Below are 20,626 nucleotides of genomic sequence, written 5' to 3' on the forward strand. Positions count from 1 at the left end.
ACAACCACTTGTTTGCTTAAGATTATGGTTTAAAAGGCAAATTCATGACAAGGCTATGTTGGGGACTTTTGTTGTGTCTGTCTCTTTAAGAATATTGTTCTTATTCATCTGCATGATTGAGGATGTAACTGGAATGTCTGCATTCTTTTTGTGTTCATACTTTGACGAAACAAACACTTGCTCTTCTGGTTTGATAACAATCCTCCTGAGTCTCTCCTCTCAACAGATTGAGGATATTACAGTCTCTTCACAGCACTTAAACAGTTTGTCAGAATAAAATAGAGAGAGAGTATCTATGAGACAGATCTCGCTGAATTGAGCAAAGATGAAAACAAACAAACAAGAACTTGTTGTCAGCTGTTTGTTTTCATTGATGAAAAACATTTGAAAGGCAAGTTCATGTATATGTCACAAAAGAGGGTATGTAAATCTGGACGCTCTGCATTCTTGTCGCTCTTACAGTGACAAACTAAAGTCAACTCATAACATTATATTGTAAACACAATAACAGCCAGAATATGTGGGAGACACAATTTGGAAAACCTCACATTGTAAAGAGCCATAATGTACAGAGAGATCTATGTTTATCTGTCTGAGTGTGTAATTCTATTATTATTTTAATTCTTAGAGAGTTCAGATTCACCGAACCTCAAAGGAAGCTGCTGTCATTTGTTTCTCACTAAACACATGATCTGCTCACTCACCCGCCCATCTGACAACTAACCACTGAAGTCACTCCACCCATCAGACAGAGAATATTACAGTCTTTTCACAGCACTTCTTTAGTCTGTCAGGATGAAGATGAAGATGAGAGAGGAACTCTGAGGCAGATAAAAAAAATAATTAAAAAAAATCTAAATGCAGGTATCTTTACATATGTTTTTGTTTGAGAAACTGCATCTGTTGGTGTTGTAAATATCAAGCAACAAAATTTGAAAGGTATTTTTCTGGAAAATCCAGAGTGTATTCACTTGTTTTCAGTTCTCTCTCTATTATGATTTCCCTGCTTTCTCTGCATGAGGATTTTACTGGAAGCTCCTGTCAAGCCATCTTGCAAATCTTGTGCTGCTCTTTCAGTTACAAAGAAAACTGAAGTCAAAACATGATAATGTATCAAGACTCAGTGACAGCGGGAACATATAAAACATCATTCAGAGAAATGATTCACTCAATGATCAAAAATACAACAGTTTATGAAAGGAAGCTGGACTCTCACATTCATGTAACTGATTAAATGTACTTATTATTTTGTTTAATCCTTTTTATTTCTCTAATATGAAAACATGTAAGGATGATTAGCTACCTGCTGAAAAGATATAGAGCCCGTGATTGATTATGTTGGTCAGAAGAGAGAAAAATGTCAAATTTGCCATAATTTCCTCAGCTGTTGTATTAGAAACCCCCACACAGCAGCCTTAACTATACTTTCTGAAATTTACTTTCAAAGTAAACTAACCGAAAATATAGCGTTATAAACGTACAGTCAAAAAAAGAAAAGAAAATATAAAATAAATTGCTAGATTTACAATATTAATAACTGTGGAAACATGTCATGACAGTCTGTGAAAAGGGTCCACAATTTTACAGTGAAACTGGCGCAATATTTTGTAGTTTAACAAATGAAGATAAGAAACCAAACTAAGGTTTTTGATGAACTGAAGTCATGACAGAGATATGATTGGAGACACGGTGACTGACGGCAGAGACTTGCTCAGTATTACTAAAGCTGAAGATTGAGTAGAAGATCAAGAGTTGGCTACACTCTTAAAAATAAAGGTTCTTCACAGCAATGCCATAGAAGAACCATTTTTGGTTCCACAAAGAATCATTCAGTCAAAGCTTCTTTAAAGAACCATCTCTTCCTTACCTTTTTATAATCTGAAGAACCTTCTTTCACCACAAAGAACCTTTTGTGAAACAGAAAGGTTCTTCAGATGTTAAAGATTCTTTATGGAACCATTTAGACAAAAATTTATTCTATGGCATCATGAAGCACCTTTATTTTTAAGAGTTGGCTATAGCGATGAAAGCTTGTAAAAGTCACCTTCTGTCTCAGGAGTCTTGAATATACCGAAGTAAATCTGAATATGTTTAACACATTTCTGGTGCGCGTTTTTATAATTTTTTATTTTTACTTTTTCCGGTGCGCGTTTCTTATCGTTCACATGCTACTGTTGACGTCACTTACGTCTGATGTCATCCGGAGCACGCATGGCATACTGATGCGGAAGAGTTTACGATACTCTCCGTTGTTTGAAAAAGAAGTTTTAATCCTAATTTCAGACATATTTATATCAAAATATTTAAACAAAACATATTAATATTATTGGGGAACCATGATGATCAGGTATGTTTGATGAATTCTGAATGAAATGCTATTTAGACAAACACACCTCAACGAGTTATCGAGACCTAAGTTAGTTAGTTAGCATGCTTGTCCGACCGGTCCTGTTTTTTTCTTTTTCTTTTCAAACGCTTCATTTAAACTAGAAATAAGAGGGAAATCTTTTAAGCATCATTAATACATTATTAATTTATCATTAATCAACAATCAAGAGGTTGATGTCCAGGCAATAGCTACAATTATTATTTTGTCTTTAGCAATTAGCAACAGCAATTTATCATCTTGAATCTCATTGCTTGTGCAGGTTTATTTGATAGTGATTTGATTTGTCTAGTCTTATGGTCTGGTCAAGTTATTTAATGTTTTGTCTGTAGGGTAAGATGGGTGTTTTACCACATTTAGTTGTAAACTGGTGTATTGTCTCAATTTAGTTAAAGATAGAGGCATAAAATGGCAGAATCTTGTGAAAGTGATACATATGAATTACACTGTTATATACCATATTATTACATTGTATTATTTTTATATTATATTTTAAGATTATATATTTTTATGTTTATGTTTTTTAATTGACAACCTTGTCAAAATAACTTAATCTGTCTATAGGTTATGATAAATAATGAAAATGTTTGAGATGTGAATATGATCGAGATATGATCTAACGCTTGTTTTTTTGTTTGATTTTTTTTTTTCTTTTCCTGCAGTTGCTTCTTCGTCTGTATATTTGCAGCGCTGATAAACAAAGGTGAGCACAAAACAAACTACATTTGACAGGTAAATTCATGCAGCATGTATAAATGTGAGATTATGTGTTAACGATGAGAGTTTGTGTGATTTCAGTGTGTCTGCGGGTCACAGTAGAGGGTGTTATTGGTGGTTCTGTTGTTCTGCCGTGTTTTTCAACTCAACATGATCTTAAACTTCTAGACACTGAAGTGTTTTGGAGACACAATGGCAGCAAGATTGTGTTTGATATAATCAAGGGTGAAGATTCACTAGAGAAACAGAAACAATGGTACAAGAACAGAGCTGAAGCTTTCCCTGAAGAGTATGTGAGGGGAAACTTCTCCATCAGACTCTCTGGTCTCACTCACGCTGATGCAGGAAAATACATGTGCCTCATCACACCCTCAAATGAACAAGAGATTGTAGAGCTGATCATCAACGGTGTGTGAAAATAGCTGCATGATGTTTTTAATCTAAATAAAGCTGTATTAAAATCTATAGTGGTAGATGTATGATTGATGTTTCAGTCTAAAAGCTGCTGTATATAAATGATAGGGATCTGTTGTCTTCATCACAGTGCAGTAATGTTGTTTTCTCTCAGAAAAAGGAAACAAAACCACTGATCAAGAAAAACAAGAAGAAACCAGACCAGACAGTGTCGAGAAATCATGGATTTGGATCCTGGTTGGCAGTCTATTAACCATAATACTGATTCTTTTCATTGCATTTATCTTCAGAAAAGAGATCCTCAGCTGCTTTATGTCACCCAAACAAAACGTGAGTTCAGATGCTCATGAGGCTGTGAGCACTGGCTCACGTTATAAATCAGTAACTGCTGATGATCGTGATGAAACATCTAAAGCAGGTGAATGACACAGATGTTCAGCTTGGCGCTCCTGCAGCAATTTATTTATTTATTTTTTTATTTAGTCATTTAGCAGACGCTTTTATCCAAAGCGACTTACAAATGAGGACATAAGAAGCAATCAAAACCAACAAAAGAGCAACAACGTGCAAGTGCTATTACAAGTCTTGGTTAGCCTAACGCAGTACAGATAATTATTATTATTATTTTTATTTATTTTTTTATAAAAAGACATAGATAAAATAAAATTAGAATAGAGAGTGCTAGAGTTAGAGGGTCAAGTAAAGATGGAACAGATGAGTTTTTAGCCGTTTCTTGAAGATGGGTAAGGATTCGGCTGCTCAGATTGAGTTGGGCAGGTCATTCCACCAGATGGGAACAGTTAATGAAAAAGTCTGTGAAAGTGTTTTTGTGTGTCTTTGGGATGGTACAATAATGCGTCGTTCACTTGAAGAACGCAAGCTTCTAGAGGGCACATAAGTCTGAAGTAAGGAATTTAGGTAAAGGGGTGCAGATCCAGTGGTGGTTCTGTAGGCAAACATTAATACCTTGAATTTAATGCGAGCAGCTATTGGTAGCCAGTGCAAATTGATGAACAGAGGCGTGATGTGCGTTCTTTTCGGCTCATTAAAGATTAATCTTGCAGCGGCATTTTGGATTAATTGTAGAGGTTTAATAGAATTGGCTGGAAGACCTGCCAAGAGAGCATTGCAATAGTCAAGTCTGGACAGAACAAGAGCCTGAACAAGGAGTTGTGTTGCATGTTCCGAGAGTATAATGCAAATCTGCAGGACCGGGCAGTTTTAGCAATGTGGTCTGAGAAATTCAGCTTATCATCAATCACAACTCCAAGATTTCTGGCTGTTTTTGAAGGAGTTATGGTAGATGAGTCTAACTGGAAGGCGAGATTGTGATGAAGCGATGGGTTAGCTGAAACTACAAGCAGTTCTGTCTTAGCTAGGTTGAGTTGAAGGTGATGGTCCATCATCCAGCAAGAAATGTCTGTTAGACACGCTGAGATGCGAGCAGCTATCGTCGGATCATCAGGATGAATTGCATGAAGGTTGGTGCCTTTATTGTTGCTGCCGCAGTGAGTGTGTTACTGTATTTTCCTTTTGTCCACACTTTACAGCTATCTAGCAGTCTAGACTGACTTGGTCATATATGATTTTGGGCAAATTCAAGCAGGTTCCCAACATTTTTCTGCATTTTTAAAGATTATTGTAAGCTCGCAAGGTACTTTACTCATTAAGTTGCTATAGAGAGCCTACAATAATTGTTTTACAGCTGTTGGGATGACTTTTGTTGGGAAGAAATTAAATTATGAGAAGTAAGAGCTGACTTAGTCTTAATACGGAAAAAAACTGAACAAAGTCTATTTTTTGTCAATTTTGACTTAGTATGTCATACTTTTGACCTTTTTTTGTAATAATTTCGACTTTGTCATAATTGTGATATGATGGCTTTTTATTTAGTTTTTTTTATGTATGTTGTAAATTCTTCTGTAGCTCAGTGATGCAGCTCAAGATTCATCCACGTATAATAACAGAGCTAAAGCACAAACACTCATAATTACCAAACCTTAATGTTTCTCTGCAAGTGCTAGGCTGTAAATTCTTATCAAAAGTTACATATTGCAGCTTTAATAACTATTTTTATATTTCGTACTGTTTGATTACTTTTTATCGCTTTATGTAAAGTGCTTTTAAACACCAGTGAATATGAAATGTGCTATATTAAGCACAGTAAACTATTTCTACAAAATATTGCACTACTGCTATTTTGCATAGAATACATTGTTCTATCAATATTTTGCACACTCATCCAGCTGTATTATTTATTACCACTGTTCTCACGTTTCTGCTGTTCATAATGTGTATATATAATCTGTAATCTATATAATCTACATTGCTCTGTTCATAATGTACATACAATCCCTACATTGCATTCCTATTTTATATTCTGTATATACTCTGCTCAATACTGTATATAGCAATTCCACTGTATATTCTGTAAATCATCTTCACTTACTCTGCACTTATATGTATATAAAACACTATATTCTTGCACTTCTGGTTAGATGCTAACTGCATTTCATTAGCTCTGTACTTGTACTCTGCATAAATGACAATAAAGTTGAATCTAATCTAATCTAATCTAATCTAATCTAATCTAATACATTTGCCTTGCCTCTACACTTTGGAAAGTTGCATTTAGCTGAATTTTTACAGCTTTCTGATTCAAAATACACTTGTGCTGTTATATTCTTGCCTTATGCGCTTCAGTCTTATTGAATAACAGATGAGATCTTGAAATATGGAAACAAGAACATTTTTGCCTGAGGTTAAAGTAAAATGAGCCGGTCAATGCCTTTCTGCCTTAACAGTTCTGTACTGCAAGTGTTTGTGCATTTCAATTAGACATATTTTGTATTGGACCATATGTTAGTGAACATATAACAAAATAAAATGTTTTCAGTATTAATAAGTTAGTGAACATATTAATACTGAAAACATTTTATTTTGTTAAAATCTACTTCAATATTCTCAGGTATTTACAGAGCATTGTGTTTCTTTGTATACTGATGTAAACTTTAACCCAATAAAATGTTTAAATGAAATGGCATCTTTCAGTGTTTTTTTCTTTTTCTTTTTTACACTCTTTACTAAACTCATATATTAAGTTTATTTATTCATTTAGTAGACATTTGTATGCAAAGCAGCGTTTCTCATAAATGTCTCAGCCAAACAATTACATTGTGTTTACTTCTTGTTCATGACTGTCACATGGTTTCTGGTAAACCAAGAAAAAAAAAAAATGAAACATTCAAACATCATATTAAAATGTGGATATTATTACATGTAAAAAGAACTGATAATGACAACAGCTTTATTGATATTCTGAAAACAACAAAATATGTTTTGCAAAAAATGCAGAATGCAGTTTCAAAACGTTTAATAGTTTATAATGAACTCAAAACAGAAATCTGTAATATAAACATATTATAAAAAATAAATAAAACAACAAAACTATTTAGGTTGAGTTAACAACTCTCTGTTCATATGAACTTGAGGCCAGTATTGCCTCCTACTGTTCAAAGGTATACTGCCGTCCACCCCCTCATAGATCTTCCTTTTAAGGATGTCACAGGTTCTCAATAGGATTGCAGCATTGGATGCTACATTGTCCTGCATGAAAATCATTGTCTTTCAGAAGGCACAATTCCTCTTATTACACCATAACAGAAATGGGTCAGTTATGAACTGTACATATCTAGCAGAGATCATTTTGACACCCTCAGAGACTCTAAAGGAACATTTAATCTCACTTCCCAATATTCCAGCCGAAATCATCACCTGCTGCCTCTTTGCTGACGTTGCAGTCTTGTTTGAACAGATGACCATTCAACAACCACCCAGAACTACATCCATCTGGACCGTCAGTGTAGCACAGCATTCGTCTGTGAATAAAACTGTTCGAAAATTATTTCTGAGCCCAATGAAAATGTTTCTCTATTTCTCTTGTTTGGTTGAGGGGTCTTAAACGCAGTTTTATGTACAACTATCAGCTTCTGGTGGATCTTACATCAGGAGGCTCTTGAGACCTGCAGCTTCAAATACCTGTGTGCTGCTCAACTGTGGCTTTTATGTAGCTGCCCTTTCAACACCATTGATTTGTCTGACAGAAAGTTTCCGTAATATGTCTGACCAAGTTCTTCTGTTTTTAGTCATCACAAATCGATATCCATTTAGTTTTTGTGAAACATTAGTTGTTTGCATGCATTTTACAAGACATTACACTAGTTTGTCTAGACATAGTCATCTTCAGAAAGATCTTTCTTCATCTGCATATTGCATGATTACTGTGACCTGCTTAATAATGTAGAGAAACTTCTTTAAGGTTTCTCTTTAACCACATCTGACCTTGGCACCCTTTGGGCAAGAACTCTATTGGTGCTGGAGGGTTGACTTCTGCTTTCCCAAACCTGTCTTCAGAAACAAAAGAGCCATTTCCTCAAGGCACAGAAGGGCTGATTGTGATCAAGGACTATAGGCCAAGATGCGTGTATGTTGGTGGTCTGCTAATTGTCACAAGGAAGCTGTAATCTGCTTATTGGTCAGTTTTTGAATATATCACATTTGGTTTTTAGTCACATGGTCAAGGAAAGGATAAAAGAAGATTGTAACTGTTGCTCTGTTTTTTCTTTGCTGGGGCCCTCTTCTTGAGGCTCTCTCTCTCTCTCTTAATTCAACATTAACATTAAAGTGCTACCTATTGTAATATAATATAGTCACTCACTAGCTATGCTCTTCCACCATCTTTTGACTTGTGACAGTGTTTATATCTCCAGCATCCTGGTGCCAAGTGTCACCACAGTAACTCCACGCCTCAGTGAATATAAAACACTGGCATCAGCTGACACGCAAACTAAATGACACGTATCTATATTTAACAACCAGTCTGATCACTATCAGAACAGGATTCAGTGTCATTATGTACATATAACACAGAAACACAATACAACAATGAGATAATGCATGCAATACAAATGTTTTGATTTAGCCTTCAAGGTATTTCTTGGAAGAATAGTGTTTTATGTTAAATAATGTTATTGGTTTTCTTAGCCAAGCAAATCGTATTAGGTATATTCCCTCTTACATGCTTCTGGTTTAAAAAAAAATGATCGTCATGAGGACGATCAGCAGATTTTGGATATTGTCATCTTTGTTGGGACATTTTGTCCCCATAATATAGGGTATACCTGTCCATATCAGTCTATATAATACAAAAACACAATACAATGCTGAAATACAATACAAAAGGCTTGCATTCATGTTATTTCTTGGATTAATAATATGTTAAACTGAAGGCAAATATTAGCATTAGCATAACATGATAACAATGAACAAGAATAGATAATAATAATAATAACAATAAAAGAGTTCAGAAGAATACAACTGAATGAAAACAAACAAACATCACAAAACCACTTGTTTGCTTAAATGTTAGGTTTAAAAAGATAATTCATGACAAGGCTGCATGTTTGGGACTTCTGTTTTTCTCTGCATGAATGAGGATGTAACTGGAATCTCTGCATTCTTTTCATGTTCTTACATTGACGACAAACAACACCGATGACAAGACAGTGTGTTCACATCATACCAATCCACTCAATCACTCTTCTGCCCCCAACAGATTGAGAATATCACAATCTGTCTCTAAAAGTAAAGTCTTGTTTTTATTAGGTTTTATTATTTCTGTTTAAAGTGATGATTTAAGCATACATAGCAATAACAATGACTTTCCTGCATTTTCTTTAAGCAAGATGACACTAATCTAAAAAAAAAAAAAAAAAAAAAAAACAATTAACATTCCCTATTCATATAATAATTTATCATCTATTTCTATATCCATCTATAATTTATAAACAGCCTCATTCAGACTTGAGTATTAGTAGTGAACTTTTTTTTTTTTTTAATTAAACATTATATATTAATCTTTCCGACACCCTTGACCAGAAAGTCGTCTCTTGTTTTCAGTGGCTTCTGTAACAGAACGTACTACACAGAGTACTCACGAAGATGGGATAGCACGGAGAATATCTTTAATCCAAATAACGTATAGGGAAATACAGAGAAACAGTTTAGCAACACTTCCAAACACAACATTAAGACAGGACACTGTACTCAGAAAACATGAGAAAGTGCTAAACCAAATGAGGACTAATAGGCTTAATAATACACAACAGGTGAACTGAACACAATAATCACACATGCACACTAGGAAACTGGGTCAAACAACAAGGCACTGCAGACAAAACCAAAAACACAAGACCATACATGTGACAGCTTCTCACATGTAGGAATTACTCTGTGCTTTTAATAATGCTGACTTAAACGTGAGGTTTTGTTGAGTTGCATTTGAAATGTCACAGATAAACATTTCCAGTAAGCATTTATGGATGCAAAAGCCACAAGATGGTTTCTAATTTCCACTTCTAAGATCACAAAATCTTTCATTTCCTTTTTAATATTGTTCACGTTGTTTATTTTGGGAACCATAAGAATTATCTGAAGTGGAAATTAGAAACCATTTCAGATAATTAAACCATTTCAGACAAAATCACTACACTGTAACAAATTTCAGTTACTTTAAAAAACGTAAATAATTGTTTTGATTACTTTAAAAACAGCAGCTCTGATTTAATTCTGTCTCCAAACCAAACGGAAAAGACAACGACAGTGAGAATGTTGGTGATGAAATTCCCAGCAGTAATTTTCTAGAGAAGAAGAATCCAGAGTACATGAGCACAAAATTGTTTAATCTCTATTCCAGTCTAAAGCCCGAAACACACTGCACGATTTTTGGCTGTCCCAGGTGAATTGGCATCGTGAAACAAACGTGGCGTTTTCTGTAGTCATAGCTCCTAATCGGTTATCTTGTGTCGTACAATGAGAGAGGATCAAAGACGCCCATTGTCACGGGCTTGCGACAAAAGATAGCTTACGATAATTTTCTGACAGTGTCAGAAATTCAGCATGATCATCGCACAGTGTGTTTGCTGCTATGACCCATGTTTACTGACCAGCCAATAAAAATGCTACATGAAATCAACAATACATGGTGCTGAAACCTAAAAATGCTTATCTCAAAAACTTTTTCTCAGCACACATAAAAACTCCAAGTGTGATTCATGCTCTTTTTGTTTACCACTAGCGCTTGCTGGTGACATTTTAGTCTTCGTTAGAAACGAGCGTCGTAGCAAATGAGTTGATAGGTGTCATCATCGTACAGTCTGCATACATGTCGTACCAAAGTTTATTAGATCCATGTCACACAGTGTGGCCAGCAATGATCTTGTAGGTTTGCTAAAATCATGCAGTGTGTAGAAGGCTTAAAACAGCGTTAAAGCTTCATGAGAATAAAAAAAAGATGCTGTGGCTATAGAGCAAATATTTACCAATAAATCAACTCTAAAAACAATTTTAAGTCTATCAATTGTGGTAGCCATTGCCACAGAGGCCATGGCAAAAAGTTGCAGCTGATATTTTTCAGTGGAGAAATTCCCAGCATATTGTTCTGGTGGATTATTTTTCCAGATATATTGAGATTGCCAACTTGCCCTCTTTGACAACAGCTACCACAATTGATAAACTTAAAACTGTTTTTGCCAGATTTGGAGTATACCAGAAGTACTTGTTACGGACAATGGACCTCAATTTGCTTTCCACCGAATTTGCAAACTTTGCTCAGGATTATGGATTTCAACATCTGACAAGTAGTCCCAAATATCCACAAAGTAATGGTGAAGCTGAGCGTGCTGTTCGTACAGTTAAACAACTAATGAAGAAAAAAAAAAAAGTCCTCAGAAAGCCTTACTGGAATACAGAGCTACTCCTTTGGCTCAAGGGTTAAGGCCAGCTCAACTGTTAATGGGTAGACAGATTAGAACTACTCTTCCATCTACTACTGAAAAGCTTGCTCCTAAATGGCCTGATTTAAGAATCTTCAGGAAAAAAAATGCTCACTTGAAAAAACAACAACAATTCAGGTTTGACATAAGACACAGAGCAAAAATTGTACCTGTGTTGAATTCTGGACAAAAGGTGTTGATAAGAACAGCTCAAGCAACTGGCGTAGTTCAAGGTCCATCACAAACACCAGGATCTTATGTTGTGAAGACTGATCAAGGAAATTATCGTCGTAACTGATCTCATTTAATTGCATTACGTTAATCAAGTCCTAAAGCTGTAACTTCTCAAGGGAAACGCGTATTTGCTCAAAGTCTATTTGCTCAAGGTCAAGGAGGAGAGACTGTTACTCATTGTGGAAGAGTCTCTCATCCTCCTATAAAGTTGAATTTGTGAGGAAAACATTGCTTGAAAGACAATGACCTTGAATGTTGGACTGGAAAAATTGAGAACCTAGAATTTTGAAAAAAAAAAAAGAAAAAAAAAAAAGTGAAGTGAACGCTGTAAGAATTTATATTGTATGTTTGTTTAATGCTTTATGAATTGTTATAGAGAAATGGTTTACAAGAAAAAAAGGGGGATGTTGTAATATGAATTGAATGTGTATAGTCACTAGGTGGCGGTATCTGAATGTATATAAATGTGAGAGACAATAGCAAAAGAGGAGAGTAAAAAGACAAACATATGGTGACAAACTACAATAGTTTGGTATCTGTTGCTTTATTATGGGAATCTGTTTCGATAACTGGATAATGGTTTCTACAACAAGGTTGTCCACTTTCAGGTCAACTGCACAACATTGTAATTGAACCTTTGTTGTGTAAATTGAGAAGAGTTAATGGGCCTACAGGTCAACACCCTAAACTGTTCTATTAAACTCTCTGTCTAAGCTGATGATGTCACAGTTATAATCAGAGACAAAGTGACATTCAGGTGCTTAAACAGGCTTTAGAGTTTTATGGAAAAGCCTCATCTGCTGTAATTAACTGGGGAAAAAGTGATGATTTTTGGTGTGGTAGGTTTTTTAAAGGTTCAAATCTTCCTGGTGGGTTACAGTGGGGAAGTGCAGGTTTTAAATATTTAGGAGTGTTTTTAGGGACAGAAGAGTTTAAGAAGAAAAATTGGGAGGGCCTCTTGGAGAAAGTGTGTGCTAAGTTGTCTCGATGGACTTGGTTGCTACCCCAGTTGTCTTATAGGGGGAGGGTTCTGATATGTAAAAATCTGGTTGCTTCTTCACTTTGGCACAGAATGACAATACTTGAACCTCCTGAGGATCTAGTGCAAGGAATACAACAGCAACTAGTGGATTTTTTTCTGGTCGGGACAGGTGGCGGTGCTGTATCTACCCAGAAAAGAAGGAGGCCAGGGGTTGAATGATATCAGAGCGAGACTCAGGACTTTCAGAATGCAGACGGCATAAAGACTGCTTTATGGAGTGAATGTGAGCTGGGCTGAAGTAGCCTGTGCCCTCCTAAGAAGAGCTGGAAATATGGGGCTTGTTCTTGATGGACAATTAACAAACTGAATTGGTCTTAGTCTCTTTTACAGATCAATTCTAAAGTCATGGACACTTTTTACTTTTTTAATTTTTTTTGTGCAGATAGCACAGAAATTATGGCTGAAGGAGGAACCACTTTTTTTAAATTCTGCATTGGACTCAGATGTTTTTAAATCAGACATTTTCAGAAAAGCCATGTGGGCTGCAAATATGACGAAGATTGGACACTTAAAAGACAAACAAGTTGGATTAGCCCTGAAAATTTAGCTTCAAAACTGGGAATCAAATCAGTAAGGATGGCACAAAACATGTTGACTGGGATTTTAGAGTCTCTGCCCCAGGACTATAGAATGGCAATGTAGACCTCTGATAAAGAGGCAGATAATTGTGACTTTCCAGAGTTGTTTTTCTCAGCAAAGACTGGCACATGGCAAGAAAAAGAGGGCTTCTTATTGTCTTTTAAGATACCTCAGTTGGCCTTCTTTGGTGATGCTGATAAGAAAGCCATTTACATTACGTGTGTGAAAGTGTGGCATCTTAACATACTGGAGAGTGTCAGCGAGTCAAAATGGCTAGAGGTTCTGGGGACAGGTGCCTCCCCTAAAGGATGCTGGAGGTCCCTGTATAAACCACCCATTGAGAAAAGGTCTGGAGACCTTCAATGGAGAATAGTGCACGGGATTATAGCTACAAACAGACACAGAGCACACCTTGATCCAGAGGTAGGGGTAGGTTGTCCTTTTTGTAGAGAGACAAACACCTCTGACAATTAAAAGAATAACATTCACGCCGAATTTCCGCGGTCAGTGTGAAAAGGCCTGTAGCAAAATACGTAAGAGTTTGAGTTTCTTAATTTGTGATTACAATAGGATTTGTGCACCTGCATTGAAGGATTAGAGAAAGTGTTACTTTGTGTTGTGTTGTGTTTGTGGGACAGAAGTTTGCAACTTCTGGCTGTGACCTAATTTACTGATGTGTGGCTATTCTCAACACATACCACTGTCACAGGCAGTAAATTTTAACTGTTGTCTATAGTTTTACCTGATTTTGAATCTGTTTTAAAAATCTGTAGACATTTTTAATGAGATACTTGTGTAAAAGGAAGAACAGTGTTAATAGTTTCTTACTGGCATGTTTAGACAAGCTTCTAAAGATAATCAAAATCCTGCAAAATAATAAAAAAACATATAACTTCATATTTAATGTAGATATATGATTTGCTAATTGCATTTAATAGCATATATTATTCTTTTGTTTGTAAAAGCTGTTTTAATGCATGTTTGGGCTGATTTTTGTTTTGCATTTACACAATTTTGACCAGCAGGTGTCGCCAGTGTGTGGTGTTTCAAGCGCTTTGGAATCATTTTGTGATGCATTTAAAAAGGTTAGATTTTCTGCCACATAATGATACTGAAGCATTATCTCATACTGCTCAGTCTGGTTCTTAAATAAATAGATACGTTCAGTTTCTCACTTTTCTGTGCAGAGGTGTTTCACTTGATGCCATTGCTTTATTTTTCACTGACAGAGTGGTGTTACTGTGGCACAAGGATACTGAAGTTAAAAATATTGCCTCAAGTAATAAAAAAAGACACTCCTGTCTTGTTCAGACTCAGTTCTGGTTTTGTGTCGGGGTTTGGACACTCACGCTCCAGGTTTGTTCTTGCTGTGGGAGCGTGCTATTTCGAGTTTGCTCAGGCCGTGCGCTCCTCTATCCTCTGTGTGTGTGTGTGTGTTTTGTTCGGCACACGGTTCGGTTTCGGCCGCGTGATTTTTCTCGTTTTGTTTTACTCTGTGTTGCACGTAGCTTGTGTTTTTTCACTGGCTGCGTGCTTTCACGTTTGTTTGTTTTTTGTGAGCACGTGGCTTATGAGTCTCTGCATTAGCTGTGTGTTCGTGTCCTGTTTTGCACATGGCTAGTGATTTTGTTTTGCTGTCCATGTGCTTGTGTTTTTGTTTTGTGTGACCACATGGCTTGTCTTGTTTGGTTCTATGTGCCATGTGCTCTCATGTCAACTGTATTGACCCCACCCACCTTGTTTCCTGATTATTGGTTAATTTGCCCCACCTGTGTTTACTTGTTACCCTCCTCATTTGCTCCCTTTATAATCTCATTGTGTTTGCAGTCTTGTGCTGTGGAGAACACAGGTTTAATGAATAGGATTTGAATGAAAAGGTATGTGGGCATGCATGCATGCGTGCGTGTATATATATGTATATATATATATATATATATATATATGTATGTATGTATATGTATATATGATGTTTTATTAACAAAGTTCGGGAGGAGCACGTCAGATGCTTAGCCTAATTAAACACAAGTGGTACGCAATCAAGTCAATCAACTCACGGACATAAATACAGCTGACATACCTCTACTCATTTGACGGTCTATCAGCATCCCTCCACCACCCCTTCTCCACCAATATCACTAAGTTCTCACCATACCACGGGGGGATACTCTGGTTCGGGCCATTCCCGAGCTCAGAGCCTTTCCCCAGGACAGCTCGCCAAATACGCATTACGTAACTCGTGCTAAATATATGTAAGTGTGAACTCGTGAAATGGGTATTGAAATGAATAATATTTAGTAGTTAGCAATATATATATATATATATATATATATATATATATATATATATTTTTTTTTTTTTTTAAAGCCAGAGGAGCTGAACACGCAGCGCTGGCTATAGCATAGATTTTTGTTGAGAGGAGGGGGGGGTAGTAATTAGAGTCTCTGGATCGAGTTCACAGTAGGTGGCGGTAATGCGCGAAATTGGTGCGATCCGCCAAAAAAGGGAAGAAGAAGAAGTCTTGCGCTGGTTTGTCGTCGATGTTACCCTGTGTGAAGTCCTGGGGTGCTTCTCAATTCTTATTTGTGCATCCTCGTTTCCTTTCCTTGCGTCCTTTCCTCGCATCTTAGCTCCACCCCTTCAGGATACGAGGGAAGGATGCACATAAAAGACGCGAGGATGGAGGAATTGAATCAAGTGAAATGATATATCCTCGCTCCCTTTAGCATCACTTTAGAGCGTCATCAGCTGCGCAAAATGGATCTGCCCTTATGTTGTTAAAGTTTGTTTTTTAAGACTTTCAAAATAAACATTAATAAAGAAAGATGCCCTGTTGAAATATATGACATGTATGGTTTATTTAAATTGCAAAGGTAAAATATAAATTAAAAATTATTACAACAGATGAGAAGGGGGAGGAGAATTTACACGTGCGTCAGGTTTTTCGATGAAAAAGACTTCCGCATAGGATACACCTGTGTATCCTCGCTCATAGCTCCTTTGGAAGGCTCCTCACTCCTCGTTCCTCGCCTCCTCACGGTGCAATTAGAGAATTGAGATGTCCTTCAAGATGGCTAAGCTCGATCAGTTTCCGGGTCATAGGATGGAGGACGGAGGAGTGAGGAAGCGAGGAGGGATATTGAGAAGCACCCCTGGCCTGCCTTGCCTTGTTAGTCTGCTTTCCCCTACGGGGTAGTTTTTGTTTGTTTAATTTTTATTATTATGTACTTATTGGTATGTATTTCGCGTCTCGCTAAAAGGTTCACCCAGGTACATAAATGCCATGAGACCAGGTAGAGAGGAACTAAATGTCCAGTTGAAAAATCTTACACAATAATGCTGTAGAATCACTGAGAGATGATTTGTTAACATGATTTTGTTTGCTTTTTAAAGCACAAAGTAATTTATGCATGGCTAACTGAACATTTAGTTGGAAATTTTCTTCAATTGTTACTTTTTTTTTCAGAGAACATTCAAATGTAATGTTCCTGTTATGTTTGCAAAATGTAAAAAAAACAAAAAAAAACATTTTAATGTTTTAATGTAACCAAAAAAAAAAAAAAAAAAACTTAATGGGAACTTTTAGCAAATTATTTTTAAAACATATAGGTGGGATACTGATACCTTAGTGTTTCCTGACTTCATGAGACATACAGATCCAGACATCTCAGATCCCCCATCTCTGATTTTGCTATCTAGTAGAATTTGAGGAATCTTTATGATAACGGCATTCCTGTTACAGTAACTGTTCTGAGGGGTTTCAGAAACACACAGATGTGAAACTATTTTTTTAGCACGAACATGGCCCACATCTCATCTGATAACTTCATTCTCTAGCTGCATGAACAGTGAGATGTTAATCATAAAAACAGACACAAGAGCAGCAGTGTGATGCTGATACTCCATACCCAACCATGCAGTTGGTAGAAACTGACTGGAAAATGGCTTTCTCCAAGAAGGTTCAAGTCCTTGTTAAAGTGGATGGTGTGGAGGTGTGCAGGGGACTAGGAGTTGAAGAAGGGATAATTGAGCAACAGCCTAGGACAGATGAAATGCCTCCACCTAGTAGGAATGAGCTTTTGACAAACTTCAAACAAAATCTCTTCAGTTTCATTCTTAAATGTAGAGAGGAAAAAAAAAAAAAATAATAATATTCCACAGACCGTCCAGCAGGAAATAGTGAATGACTTTTTATTTTGAAAAGAGAACTACGACTCTTCCAAAAAAAAAAAAAAAAAAAAAAAAAAAAAAAATGGGTTCAACATTTTAGAATGTCCTGAAATACGAGAAATGGTACAGTCAATGGATTTTTTTTAAGCTTCCAAAATTGTTAGCTTTCCACACTTTAATATTTTCCATATTTTAAAGTTACACTCAATGAAATGTGTACTGTTGGAAAATGATTGCTTTGAGATTCTTGATGTTCAAACCAGTTGTTAAAAAGTGTAGAATGCAGTAGAAAAATGTACTTAATGTGATTTGTACTGATTTTGAGAAAAAAAAAAGAAAAAAAAGTTTAATAGTAAGCTTAATGTTCTTGCTGTTTACAGTTTTATGAAATTTAAAAAGTTAGTCTAAACTTTTCAAAAAGTTTTTGTTCAATGTATTTGTTCAATGTATGCATCCTGTTATGACACATTGTGATGGAGCTTAAAGCATTCCTCCTGTGAAAAAAAGAATGTAATAGTTTTGAATCTTTAATAAATGTGTGTTTATGATCAAATGTTAAGGGTATAAAAGTTACAATGCAATGTGTACTGTTGCTTTTTCATTGTAAAATTGCACAATGTATCCTGTTATGACATTGTCATAAAGCTAAAAACATTCATCCTGTGAAAAAAAAAAAAAGTCAGAATTGAATGTTTAATAAATGTGATCATACAGCATATTAAAAAGTCCAGAATGCTGTTTAAGTACAAATTTGCCATGAAATGGTACAAAATGGTTGTCACTGGGCCAGTACCCTTAAAAGGTACAACGGGTGCACCCTTGAGGGTACTGCCCCAGTGACAAGCCATTGGACCCCTGAAGGTACACATTTAGCACATTTTCTGACAGTGTAGTTTTTGCTGTGGTACTAGAATTGGATTTAAGAATTGTAAAATTAAAATGGTATCAACAATTGTGGTGTCATATCCCTATATTGAAAACAACCATTTAGTTATTTAGTGCAAGGGCCAGTGAAAACTGTGGCATGACCCAAAAAAAAAAAAACAAAAACAAAAAAAAAACCACACAACAACATTTGCCCGACTGGGCTGGTAGAAGAACTCCTTAGCATTGAGCATTGAATATTTTTTAAATCTGTAACAATATTTTTCTTCTGAATTCAAAATTATAAACTGCAAAAATGTTTTAATATCCGAAACGGTTAGCAAAGCGAAGTAATATGAAGGAGAAATGTATTGGATGTTTAGAATAACGATTGAGATAAAATTTAATGTAAAAAAAAAATATTCCCACAAAAGAACATTTTCCTTTTCAACAAACAGCAGCATCCAACATATAGTAAGAATTAGCCATTACTACTACATCTAGCAGCCTTTGACCACTTTCATTTATGGTTAAAAAAAAAAAAAACTTGAAAGGCTAAACTCAAATTAACTTGATCAAAAAAATAAAACTTGTTAACATCAGACTTGTTAACTAAAGGAATATGTATCAATTAGTCTGACAATTATGCTTAATGCGTATCTGTGTAAACCCCCAAACAGTATCTTTTCTCCGGCTGCTAATGGTGGAAATATTCAAATTTTATTCACATATTCAATATTTAGTTTAATAGTTTTTGCATGCAAGTCGTCAAGTTTTAGGTCTAAACAATGTTTTAAATAATATTTTTTTTTTTACTGGAGAAGAGAAACTAGCCCCAGTTTCCCCCAATACTCTTGATTTTGTAAACTATTTATTCTTCAGGAAAAGCCACATCATATGCAAGAACATGTTTTATAATCATACGCAGATGCGGTTAACTTGACTATTTTTATAGAAAAGTCCCCTCGGTGAACTGAAAGAGCAATGGAGGAAAATAATTAGCATTTCAGCTGCACTTCACAAATTTATCTGAACAAGTCTACTATAGTTTGTTGTACTTCTAGAAATAAAAACCTTCATAAAATATTAATGATTTGAAGATTTTAAATGGTTTCACACATTTACTTTATTGTACTTGTAATAGTTTTGCGTCTTGAAGCTGATATGTAACTTTTGTCTGCAGATCAGTATGAATGTGTTTTTGCCATCCGTTCTGTTTTTCTACCGGCAGAAACTAAGAAACAGAGAATTCAGATTCAGTATTTTTTAAACTGTAGTAATATATGGAGACACAAACATGCCAAACTATAGTCAGAAGACTAATAAATGAAAAACATCTTCTCCTGCTTACTGCAGAAGAGCATCATATTAATATTTTCACAGACAGCACCGCTAGTGTTTATTTAATTTGCTCATTTAAATTTAAGAAGATTAACTCACCAATCAGCAGAAGGAGCAGAAGACCGTTCATCAGAGCAGATATGATGATAATAAACTGCCATTGTGTTTGATTCTGCTCAATAAACTCCACTGTATGATTGTCACACTCAGTTAGTTGAGCTGCTTCTGTAAAGAAAGAGTTCACGGTCTGTTACTGTCAGACTTTTACTGGAGAATTATGACAATAATGCAGTTTTGTAGAACGGAATTAAATATTGATAACTTAATATCTATTGATAATCTAGTGGAGTGTGGAGTGACCAATGAGAGGCCTTGTGTTTCTCTAAAAATAACATGAAAAAAAAATAAATAAACCTGATTATCAGACCGTTTTAATTACTACAGCAGTAAATGAACTCACCAGTGAAGTATAGTCTGGTGCTGTTGCTGAATTTTAGAGGTTTTTCTGTATTCATACAGTAATAAACTCCTAATTCATCATCAGTCACATTATTAATAACCAGACGATGTTTAACCTGCACCGAATATTTCTTTCTGAATGATTTTCTATGGTAAAAAGGTGGTGCTGGTGTTGAGAATGATCGTAGAATCACTGTTGGAGGAGCTGCTGTTTTCAGTAAAATCCAAAAAACTTCATTTTCATCAAGATCACAGTTTATGATCACATTTGATCCCAAATCAGTTTGTAGATCTGCCACTGCAGCTTGACAACAGATTAATACCACTGTGTGAAGAATGAAACAAATATTATAAGTTTAAAGTCTGCAAGAATGTTAAATATTCATAATATGTAAACTCACAGAGCTGAAGCTGAATGATCTTCATGTTTCTTGATCACTTCAATATAAAATCTGTTTCCCTTCACAATGTGTGATAAAGTCACTGCAGGAGAAGACAAGAAAGAAATACACATGAAGAAGAAGTCAAGTTAGACCACATTGTACACACTAAGTGATCCACGAGCTCAATAACGAAGAGCCTCATCACTTT

At 35.7% G+C, this 20,626-nt stretch overlaps 1 protein-coding gene across 1 annotated transcript in view; it reads left to right on the forward strand.

Moving 5' to 3' along the window:
- Positions 1 to 784: 784 nt before the first annotated feature.
- The window catches only part of LOC306875415 (uncharacterized protein), a 177,110-nt gene continuing 157,268 nt past the window's right edge, over positions 785 to 20,626 (forward strand). The window contains exons 1-6 of the mRNA XM_079425950.1: positions 785 to 826; positions 1,078 to 1,222; positions 3,049 to 3,089; positions 3,185 to 3,511; positions 3,672 to 3,971; positions 4,983 to 5,650. Of these exons, the coding sequence (XP_079282076.1) occupies positions 1,194 to 1,222; positions 3,049 to 3,089; positions 3,185 to 3,511; positions 3,672 to 3,943 (669 nt within the window). The 5' untranslated portion in view covers positions 785 to 826; positions 1,078 to 1,193 and the 3' untranslated portion in view covers positions 3,944 to 3,971; positions 4,983 to 5,650. The remainder of the gene's footprint in view (positions 827 to 1,077; positions 1,223 to 3,048; positions 3,090 to 3,184; positions 3,512 to 3,671; positions 3,972 to 4,982; positions 5,651 to 20,626) is intronic.

This window comes from Barbus barbus, assembly GCF_936440315.1.
Source record: "Barbus barbus genome assembly, chromosome: 9".
Classification (NCBI taxonomy): domain Eukaryota; kingdom Metazoa; phylum Chordata; class Actinopteri; order Cypriniformes; family Cyprinidae; genus Barbus; species Barbus barbus.